Below are 12,038 nucleotides of genomic sequence, written 5' to 3' on the forward strand. Positions count from 1 at the left end.
AGGTTTCTTTCTCTACAGCTCCACTAATGTCTGGAAGTAAAAGTAATGATCAGCTCTAAGGAGTGGGAATGAAGATGGGGAACTTACGCTTTTTATTTCATTCACGTTTACGTTGTTTAATCACTTTAACACTTTTTAAAAAATAAATATGTTCACTTAGTATCTTTAAGCATATCTCATGGGCTTTAGTTTCCTCCCCTCTAAAGGGTTGAGGCTGAACTATAATAAGGTTAATTACAGCTATAAAAGTAAACAATTTGCCTACATCACACTGGGGATTCCAAAATAGGGGTGGAAAGGAAGGGGAGTAACGGTTGAAAAACTGTGTGTTGGGTACTGTGTTCAGTATTCAGGTGAGGGATCAAGAGAAACTCAAACCTCAGCATCAGGCAAATTTAACAAACCTGCACATGTGCTCCTGAATCTAAAATTAGAAAGAAAAAAGGTTTGTCTCTGCCAGTCTCTGCTAACCTCTGTGGACAAAACAAGGCGGGTAACACAGAACCCTTCCCCTCCAGAAGCAGCGAAGGGAGATTGCTCTGGGCAGCAGTGAGTCTTGGACTGAGTAGAAATGGTCAGAAATGCCGCAGAGCCAGGAGGGATAAAATGAGCTCAAGGGGCAGTGAGGGGCCCCTGCCTGGAGCACAGGGTCCCACACAGTGACAGGTGCAGGATGAGGTGGGTAGGTAGGGTGGAGCCAGCTTAGAGAGACCTGGACTGCCAGGCTTAGACGCTTTTATCTTTTTTTTTTTTTTCAGACAGAGTCTCGCCTGTAGTCCAGGCTGGAGTGCAGTGGCGTGATCTCGGCTCACTGCAAGCTCTGCCTCCCGGGTTCATGCCATTCTCCTGCCTCAGTCTCCGGAGTAGCTGGGACTACAGGCGCCCACCACCATGCCCGGCTCATTTTTTGTATTTTTTAGTAAAGACGGGGTTTCATCGTGTTAGCCAGGATGGTCTCGATCTCCTGACCTCGTGATCCGCCCGCCTCGGCCTCCCAAAGTGCTGGGATTACAGGCATGAGCCAGCATGCCCGACCAGACGCTTTATTTTGAAGCCAATCTGTGGGTGAAGAACAAAATAATAACCTTGTCCCTTTGTTCCCTTAGTCATCTTTCTTATGCCTTCTTTGTTACCAGATAGGGCCTTTCTCATACTGCCCGGAATACTGAAATTTCAGACTAAACCAGTCAGGTGGCTGGGAGTGCAAGAAATCCTTGGCAAGACCTTCTTCCCGGAAAGCCTCCTAACAGCAGAGTACACAGTGTCACACCTCAGAATGTCCACCATGAAATGTACTGGTGCTCAGTGTAGCAGATGATTGCAAGGCTGATGTGAAGGCAATCTACCCACATTTATAAGCCTGCGGGCTGTCAGCTTCATGAGCTAATGCAGCTGAGTAGGAAGGCATCTCCTGACTTTCCCTCCTCAAGATCCATTCTCTATGATGCCCTTCCCACTTGAAAGAGCTTTCTTTAGTCAAGGTCTTTCTTTGATACTCTCTCTCCCCCTAGAAACCAGTGCTTTTGAAAGTCATGGCCAGAATATGTTATAAACAACAGAATGGTTTTATAAATGTTAATACTTTGATTTCCCAAATTTTCTGTCACTCGGAATGATTCTTAATACAAAAAAAATTACACTATAAAAATAAATTCATAGCTCAGTATAGAACTACATTATCTGCAAACTCTACTTACACACATCAAATCATAAAGGGTAGCAGGAAATTGTTGTGAAATTTTGAATCACAAGTACCAGGCTCAAATAAAGTATACAGACACCATCACTTCCATGTAACCACAACCTAGATCATGCAATACAACGTGAAATCATACAGCACGCACTCTTTCATATCTGGCTTCTTAAACTCAACACTAAGTTTAGATGAATTTGAAAAACAAGTTAGATAACTTATTACCAAGAAATACCAAGACTTATAAAATTATTAATTAAAATCATGTAATTGGCACACAAATGGAAAACAGCAATAGATCATATGTATGTGTACAATCACCTGATTTATGACAATCTATATTGACTGTTTTGCCATGTGTAATATTTTCCCTTATTTTTCACAGCTGTATATTATTCCATTGTTGGAATATATTATAATTTATCATTCATTTTACTGCCAATGGATGTTTCAATTGTTTCCAGTTTTCCTATGTTGTGACGAATTTTGTATGACCACTGTTGTAGATGTCTTTTGATACACATATATACATATTTCTCCTTCCTGTAAATATGCCCAGGAATGGAATTGTTAGATCATAAGGCATGCACACATTTAGACTTAGTACTTCTTGCCAGTTTTCCAAATTCGTACCAATTTACACACTCATGAGTAATCTCTGATAGTTCCAGTGGCTCCATATACTTGTCAATGTTTGGTATTGTCTTAGCTGGAGTCTTGTAGTAAAACTGCATTGAGTTTGTTTATTTATTTATTTAACTTATTTATTTTTGTGAGACAGGATCTCACTCTCTCACTCAGACTGTAGTGCAGTAGCATGATCTCAGCTCACTGCAGCCTCAACTTCCCAGGCTCAAGCAATCCTCCCGCTTCAGCCCTCTGAGTAGGTGGGACAACAGGTGCACACCACACCAGGCTAATTTTTGTATTTTTAGTAGAGACAGGGTTTCACCATGTTGCCTAGGCTGAGCATTGAAATTTTAGTATGAATTTTCCTAGTAACCTAGGACAGTGAGCATCATTTCAAAAGATTATTGGCCATTTCAGAGAGTACCTATTAAATCATTTTCCCATGTTTAACATTGTAATTGTCTGGATTTTTAGTGATTTGTAGGAATTTAAATAATGACTGAGCAATTATTATATAATAAATTATATATGAATACAAATCCTTTGCCAGCTATGTAGTGCAAGGTTCTTCCTCTCCGTAGTTTGCCTTGTCACCCTCTTAATGATGTTGTCATAGTTCATTTTGTGCTCCTATAATCAAATATCACAGACCAGTATGGTTCTGGAGGCTGGGAAGTCCAAGACAGAGGAGCCACATTTGATGAGGGCCTTCTGTTGCATCATCCCATGGCAGAAGGTGAAAAGGCACAACAGTAAACGAGAGCGAGCAAGAATAAGGGGGCCAAATTCATCATTTAATTAGGAACCCATTCCCATGATAGTAGCATTAATCCATTTGTGAGGGCAGAGCCCTCATGGCCTAATCACCTCTTAATGGTCCCACCTCTCACCACTGTTGCATTAGGGATTAGTTTCCAGCACCTGAACTTTGGGGAACAGTCAAACCATCGCTGATGTACTTGAATGAATAAGAATGTTTTAAAGTTTAATGAAGTCCAATTTATTTATCTTTTTCATTAATGTTTTATGCATCTTAGAAAATCTTTGCCTACCACAAGCTAAAACAGATATTCTCTCTTATGTTAACTTCTAAAAGCTTCATAATCTTCCCTTTCTAATTTAGATCCAAGAACTTGCATCTGTAATGTATTTGTGTATGTATGTGATAGTAGAGTTCAACACCGTTCTAAATAAAAATATGAATATCAAATGGATTCAATACAATTTAATGAAAAGACTGTCTTTTAATCAATGCACAGAATGTCACCTTGTCATAAATCAGGGGATTGTACACATGTATATGATCTGTTCTGCTCTATTATTTGTCCATTTGTGTGCCAATAACAGGTAATTTCAATCAAAAATTTTATAAGTCTTGTTATTTTTTGGTATAAGTTATTTAACTTGTTTTTCAAATTCATCAAGACTATCTTGCTATTTTGGGTGGGTGCTTTTTATTTCCCTGTAAATTTTAGAATAATAACACACACACACACACACACACTCCCTGATGGTATTTTAATTGTGATTGAATTAAATACAAAAATCAATTTGAAGAGAACTGACATCTTTATAATACCTGCACTGAGTCTTCCAATCCACAAACATGATATATCGCTTCATTTATTTGGGTCTTGGTTAATTTCTCCCGGAAATGTTTTCTAGATCTCTTTGCGGAAGTCTTACCTATCACAATGGATAATTTTATGTGCTGATTTGTTTATGGGGCCAGGTTGTATGGTCAAACACCAATCTGGATGTTGCTGTCAAGGTATTTTTAAGATGTGGTTAACATTTAAATCAGTAGACTTAGGGTAAAGCAGATTGCCCTCCAGAATGTGAGTGGGCCGCATCTAACCAGGGAAGGCCTCAAGAATAAAGACTGAGGTTTTGGCCAGGCTCAGTGGCTCACGCCTGTAATTCCAGCACTTTGGGAGGCCAAGGCAGGTGGATCAGTTGGGGTCAGGAGTTCGAGACTAGCCTGACCAACATGGTGAAACTCCATCTCTACTAAAAATACAAAATCAGCTGAGTGTGGTGGCACATGCCTGTAATCCCAGCTACTTGAGAGGCTGAAGTAGGAGAATCGTTTGAAACCAGGAGGTGGAGGTTGTAGTGAGCCGAGATTGCGCCATTGTACTCCAGTCTGGGCGACAAGAGCAAAACTCTGTCTCAAAAAAGAAAAAAAAAAAAAAAAGACTGAGGTTTTTTGAAGAAGAAAGAATCTGGCCTCAAGATGGCAACACAGAGACCCTACCACAATTTCCAGGCTACTTGCCTTGTCCTGTGGATTTCAGACTCACTACTGAACTCTTACCTGAATTTCCAGCCTTCCAGCTTGCTTTACAGATTTCAGCTTTGCCAGCTCCCTTTTCCCTTGAAAGAAATAACTCTCGAAAATCGAGGTTCCAAGATGGCTGAATAGGAACAGCTACAGTCCACAGCTCCCAGCATGAGTGACACAGAAGACGGGTGATTTCTGCATTTCCAACTGAGCTTTGAAGAGAGTCGTGCTTCTCCCAGCACGGAGTTTGAGATCTGAGAACGGACAGACTGCCTCCTCAAGTGGGTCCCTGACCCCCGAGTAGCCTAACTGGGAGGCACCTCCCAGTAGGGGCCAACTGACACCTCATACAGCCGGGTGCCCCTCTGAGACAAAGCTTCCAGAGGAATGTTCAGGCAGCAACATTTGCCATTCTGCAATATTTGTGGTTTTGCAGGCTCCACTGGTGATACCCAGGCAAACAAAGTATAAAGTACGGTCATATAAAGTGCAGGCATATAACCTGGATGTAAACAGAGGTTTCATTGATTCTAGGTTCTGCTTCCAGTGTTTCAAGCACTCGTCTGTACTGAGTTTGCCCTGACTCCTAGAGTCTAGTTCTTCAAGGTTGTCAATTCAAAGTCTGAGACATTTCCCAACATCATTCCTTTTGGCAGTCTAGTGAGCTTGTCACAAATTTTGAGGGTATCCCTTTTTCTTGGTCTCTATGCCCCATTATTAGTCTAAAATATATTGATACAGGGAAAGAAAACAGTAGCAAATATGGGGTTCACCTCAATGTATTATTCCTGTTGTCTCCCAATTTGCTTCCTGAAGTTATGCTGCTTTGTGCTGGGGGGTTGGGTAGGTGTGGATGTGGGTGTCCACGTGTACCTCCAAAGAGCTGTTTCTTGTCCATTTACAGCTTTTATAGTTGTTCTCAGTAGGTCAGTTTCACGTGAACTATTCTTCAATAAACAGTAGTGGAATGCCTCATTTATTTTTAACATCATTTTGATTCTGTGTATTTTTGAAATATTTTGCCCTCTAAGCTAAAACTTTCACCCCCACAGTGTTCTTTTTGTGAACTCTGAAGACATACTTCACAAGGTGTATCCTTCTCTGAATGTTGCTTCTGAATTATAACTTACTATTCACTCAGCTCTGTCAGCGTTTTCTTTAATTTTCCAGTGGGAATACACCCCACACGTTCTCCAGAGAACACTACAGCTATCTTTCTTTTTGGATCAACATTTTATACTGAATAATGACGACACTCATCAAGATGAACCTTACTAGGAAACACACGTGCGTGCACACGCACACACACACACATTACTCTACTCCTCTGTACAGAAAAATTCCCTACAAGACTTGCCCATGACTGTCTTCAATTTCTCTCCTTTTCTCCCGAACCCACTGCAAGCAGACTTTCACCTTGTCCATTCACATAGCAGATCTTGTTAAGGCCACTGGTAACTTCCATGTGGCTAAACCTTTAGTCCGATTCTCAGACCTTATCTTAATTGACTCATCAACAGCATTCAACATACATAAGTCCCTGTGGCTTCCTTGAAACACTTCCCCTGCACGCACACACACACACGCTTTGAGGATGCCATATTCTCCTAACTCTTATTTCCCTTCACCAGTCATTCTTTCTCAGTCTGCTTTGCTGGTTTTCCTTCACATCCCAGGCCTTTAGATGTTAGAAGGCACAAGGCTCAGAACTCCTTTTTCCTCCATTTCTCTACACTCATTTTCTTGGTTACCTCATCCGTTTCAGTTCTTAAATACCATCTACATGCTGACAATCCCCAAATTTATACCTCCAGTCTATACCTCACCTCCACACCCATGTGTGGATATCCAAATATCTCAATATCTCCACTTAGGCATCTCATTGGCACCTCACACATAACATGTCCCTCATGCTGCCAAACGCGTTCCCCTTGCAGTCTTTCCAATTTCAGTGAATGCCAACACCATCCTTCCAAGCATGAAGCCAAAAGCCTTGGAGGCATTCTTGATCTTTTTGTAGACACACTCCAACTCTCATCCAATTGCAAATCTTTTGGCTGAAATTTCAAAACACATCCCCAGTCCTGGGATTCTCACCACTATCATTTGACTGAAACATGATCATCTCTTGTTGATTATATCATTCTATCCCCAAAACTCAACTGTTCCAGTGACTTCTTATTTCAGACTACTTAAGATTTCCCATAGTCCAAAAGGGACCTTAGTCCCTCAGCTCCTGTTACCTCACTGAGCTCCTATTATTCACTCCCTTGCCAACTGCATCCCAGGCACTGGCCTCTCTGCTGTTCTTCAAACATTCCAGGTGGACTCTTGGTTTAGGCACATGTCTTTTGCTCTGTCTACAATTCTTTCTCCCCAGATATCTCCAAGGCTTCTTTTCTTATCTTCTTTGGGGTTTGCTCAAATATCACCTCTGCAACACAGCCATCCCCAACCGCTCGATGGAAAGTTCAGCTCCTTTCACTCCGTCACCTTGCCTCGCTTTGTTTCTTCATAGCACTTATTGCTACCTGACCTGTATTATGTTTTTATTTAATCGTTTATAGTCTGTCTCCTCCACTAGAATCTAAGTTCTTTTAGGCCAAAGACTGTCTTGTTCAATATAATGCTTAGAGCAAAATCTTATACCAACAAAGTGCTTAATAAATGTCTGATGAAATCAAATCCATGATGATTACCACACAGGAGCATAATCTTCTGAAACAAACATTACAATGGAGTATTCATAAATTATGAAAAGCCTTTGCAAATATATAGGGACATATACTTCGAATTTACTGGGGAAAGTTTGCTACATAGGTAGAAATAATAAATACCTCTGTATTAGAAAATGTAGAATAGAGAAGTATTTGCCAAATGATACAAAAATTGGGAATCTAAACATACTTTTATAAATGTAACACATTTTTGAAAACTCTTTTGACACTTTTATATTTTATTAGAAATTAAGGAATCAAAAATCCTACACAATGATCTGTAGTTATAAGAAAACAATAAAAATATAATACCCAAATGATATATAATATAAAAATGTACTTCTGAATTGGCGTAGAAATTTCATCTAGTTCAGAATAATATCAATATGGATACTTCCTTTCATATTAAATTCACAAAATCTAGCAGTTTTCTATGGTATTTTACATTTTCTTAGATTAAAATTTCTTCATTCTTCCTTTGGTTTTGGATAAACAGACATTTTAATTAATGTAGTCACTAATCTGAATTTAAAAATCTATCTCAGATGTAGTTCAATTTTTCTAATTTTTAACAGATTAATTCTAAGGTAAGACTCATTTATTAAAGTAGATTATAAAAACACTGCCCTCATTTTTACCTAATTAGCTTAAAAAGCACCATCCTTGATATAAGCATTATTTACTAATCTCTAAATCTAATGTAATGTATAAATAAAATACTAACTTTAACATAGGGGTAAAAATCAGTGCAACGAGAAGGTCATTTTTAAAATCAATGACAGGGCCAAGTATCTATGTAATCTCTAAAATGGTACTTTATCTTCCAATTTAAATGTTTAGAAGACTCAAGATCACTGGAACTGGTTCTATTTTTTAAAACATTTTGTTTTTTACCTATATATAAATAATAGATTCTTATTTGCAAACCTCTGAAGCCAAACAAGATAAAGTTACCATAAAGTATATTCAGTGGTTTTCAAAGAAAAAACATTTTATCCTGGATACCCTACCTTAATGTTAGTTTAGACTGAATATCCAGTGTTTTCCCTATTACGAAGCTTGAGCTCATAGAAAAGAATGAGATTATGTCCTTTGCAGAGGCATGGCTGGAGCTGGAAGTCATCATCCTTAGCAAACTAATGCAGAAACAGAAGAACAAATGCCATCCGTTCTCACTTCTAAGTGGGAGCTAAATGATGAGAACACATGGACACAGAGCGGAACAGCACACACTGGGGCCTCCACCAAAGGGTGGAGGGTGAAAGGAGGGAGAGAATCAGGAAAAGTAACTAATGGACACTAGGCTTAATACCTGGGTGATAAAGTAATCTGTACAACTAACTCCCATGACACAAGTTTGCCTGTGTAACAACCTGCACATGTTCCCCTGGACTTAAAGTTAAAAAAAAAAAAAAAAAAAAGGAAGTTTGGACTGAGTAGGGAAGGAGTTGGATGGTTCCTGGAAATGGACATGAAATACCCCGAGTGGTTCTGAAAGAACAAGTGGGTCACGCTTTGAGCAGTAGTGACGCACCAGAGTGCACCTAACCAGCAGCCCTATAACATGGGCTCCAGGCTACTCACATATCTAACTATTCCTCAAGTGTGAGAGCTGCTGAATTAAGACTGGCATTTGCTCTTAAAAGTTTCTATTGCTAATGTTTAGGAATAATGTAGAAAATTCTCAAAAATGCTTTGGTTTGCTTTGTGCAGAAAACTAAGCATTAGCAATCTTCCCCGGATGCATGGAGCTGCGACCATGGAAAAGAGGCCTGGACCCGGTGGTCACTGTTGCTGCTGCTGCCTCAGGTGTCTCATTGCTATAGAAATGGAGTCAGCTGGCCGAGCGCAGTGGCTCACACCTGTAACCCCAGCACTCTGGGAGGCTGAGGCAGGCAGATGACCTGAAGTCAGGAGTTCGACATCAGCCTGGCTAACATGGTGAAACCCCATCTCTACTAAAAATACAAAAAAATTAGCTGGGTGTAGTGGCATGCACCTGTAATCCTAGCTACCCAGGAGGCTGAGGCAGGAGAATTGCTTGAGCCCAGGAGGCGGCGGTTGTAGTGAGCTGAGATTGTACCACTGCACTCCAGCCTGGGTGACAGAATGAGACTCCGTTTCGAAAAAAAAGAAAGCAAAAAAGAAATGGAGTCAGCAAGGTCAAGGAGAAATATTCAAACAGCGGCAGGGCTCTGGGGTCATTTTTGTTTTGTCACTCTGTGATAAAGGACAACATTAGCGTTAGTCTGAACACATCTTTTAAAATTCCAGACATCTACAAGTAGGCAATGATCCCTTCACCTTACAGCCAGAAATCGTCTGAAAATAATTTATTATGCATTTATATGATACATATGTGTGTATATTATAAATCTAAGTTTATAAATATGCTCATATATATAACCTTATAAAGTTACAGTTTGGATTAGTAATAATTAGACTGACAAAATGCAATTATCTGACAGAAAAGAAGAAATTAGCTGAGTTGAGATCTGAGAATATAAAAATGAGTGTAAGGAACTGAATCACGATCAAGAGAAACAGTGGGGAGAGGGACAAGAGAAAGACATGCCTGGAGCCTCAGCTCTGCTAATTCCTCTTCCCATTCTCTGCTCCGTTTTCTACGGTAATGTTAGATGGGGATACATGCTCTGAAGAAAAGCCAACAGAGCAGGAGGACAGAGCAAGAAGAGACGAGGGCTCTGGGAAGGCGTCACTGCAGAGGTGGCATCTGAGCAAAGGCCAGCTCCCGATGGCACGTGGAGGGTGCGAGGCTCCCCTCCCACGGAGGAGCTTCGACTGTAAACAATAAAGATGACATCATCTGCCATAGCTTTTAATTACGTTTATATTTACATTCAACCCTAAGATCAATAAATGTGGGGTACTTCACATGAACTGTCTGAATTTGAAGATGGAAACTAGAAAAAGAAAATTAGCTTGGGAGATTTCACCACTGACATTTCTCAAAAAGGTTCATGGCTGAAGCACTTTTTAAAAATGTATGAGAAAGTCAGCATGACTAGAACAATCTGAGTCTTATTCAGACTGACATATTGTCTCAAATACTAATATCTACTAGTGTCTATGATTTTGACGGAATTACTAACAGAATGAGACTAGAAAATACATCAGAGTACAAAGTTATAAATGGCATGTCCCTAGATAATATATTCTTATATGTAATTAGTGTGTGAGTACAAACACATGCTAATTATGTTTGTGTATCACTGATAAAATGACGGATTGTAAACACACATCAGGGTCTTCTGAGCAAAGCCTACAGAACCTTGGAGATGCTTTCAGCAAGGCAGCTTGGTGGATTTGACTTTTACTCTCTTTAAAATGCAAAGTGTTCAAAATTAAGTGATTTATTTGTTTGCATTTTTCTCAGTCTAGCATCTCACACTGTCAGACACACAGATAAATAGAATACTTGTTCCTCCAGTTTTCAAGCGATAAGTGGTGTGCTGAGACCATGAGTGCGCCAATGGTTCTGGTGAGGTGGTTTCAAGATGTCACTTGGAATCTCTTCTTTAAAGTCAAGGTTGTCCTCTGAAAAGATTTAGGCACATATTGTGAACCTGGAAACAGCAAGCAAGAGGTAATTCTCATTAAATGTTACAAAGGCAACTACTCAGAACGGCTGTTTTGTACATTCCATGCAAATACTTAAAAATACTTTATTAATACACTTTTGTATAAATTAGGAAATAGTCATATGCAAAAACTCCCAATTAGGGTCCTGAGAAAAAGGAAGGGCGCTCCCCCAAAACCAAGTCGAGGTGCAGGCCGTGCGTCCTCCCGAGCTGGTGGATTTGCGAGAAGCTTCTATGCAGAGGCAAGTCCTGGCCCAGGAGGCTGAGGGAGCTCTACTTCCTGGCAGTTCTACTGCTTCCCAGGGGCAGGTGCAACGCCAGGTACTTTAAGGGATCCTTCCCACTACCTGGGATACCCCTTTGGCTCCTTTTTTTTTTCTATCACAGAAATAATAAAAGTTGATAAGTTAATAGTTCCCAGTGCTTTTTGACCTGGATGCAAAGCTAGCAAGGAGGTTATGTGGCCTGCTTGTCAGAGAAAAAGAAAATAAACCCCCAGAAAGACAGGAAGATCCCTCTTATGGACCCTCGATCACTTTTGCAGATATAGAAATGACCTTTGACCATCAGTAATAGCTGTCTCAGAGTTACTGATAAGAGTGCCTCCTCTGAAGCAGTGCATCTGGGCCTGACCCTGGGAGCCAGGCCGTGTTGGATGCCATCATGAAGGCGGATGTGGGTTACATGGGGAAGGGTGTCAGGAAGGCTGGGAGGAAGGCAGGAGTGTGGGTGTGACTGAAGGAGAAGGAAGACAGGAGCGTGGGCGTGACTGAAGGAAGGCAGCACCGCACGCTGCATGGAACCAACATCCGGCCTGAGATCAGGTGCTCCCGAGGCCTGGCTTTTGCGTGGGAATGTCTCCCGCACAGCTGTGCCACTGAGAAGGACCGCAGAAAGATGTGGTTCTTAGAATCACTGATCGAAATGATTCAGAAATTCCCTTATGAGGATCCTGCTTATGATAAGCTCCACGAAGACTTACACAGAGTTAGAGGAAAATTGAAACAGTTTGGTTCATGACTCAAGATTCAGCCTGACCTCGAAATTAGTGCAGAAGCTTCTGGACTTTGATTTGGAGGACGACCGATGGATGAACAAAGACGAAACATCAA

General features: G+C 40.6%; 1 protein-coding gene across 4 annotated transcripts in view; it reads right to left on the reverse strand.

The window, feature by feature from the left end:
• Positions 1 to 9,518: 9,518 nt before the first annotated feature.
• Positions 9,519 to 12,038, reverse strand: part of LOC105466555 (family with sequence similarity 149 member A) — a 65,326-nt gene continuing 62,806 nt past the window's right edge. For 2 of the 4 annotated variants that reach the window (XM_024788117.2, XM_011715507.2), the window contains exon 14: positions 9,519 to 10,882. In XM_024788117.2, the coding sequence (XP_024643885.2) occupies positions 10,779 to 10,882 (104 nt within the window). In that variant the 3' untranslated portion in view covers positions 9,519 to 10,778. Of the gene's footprint in view, positions 10,912 to 12,038 lie in introns of all 4 variants that reach the window. The other 2 variants (XM_024788119.2, XM_024788118.2) reach the window with 1 other exon arrangement.

The sequence above is a fragment of the Macaca nemestrina genome, chromosome 3, assembly GCF_043159975.1.
Source record: "Macaca nemestrina isolate mMacNem1 chromosome 3, mMacNem.hap1, whole genome shotgun sequence".
Taxonomy (NCBI): domain Eukaryota; kingdom Metazoa; phylum Chordata; class Mammalia; order Primates; family Cercopithecidae; genus Macaca; species Macaca nemestrina.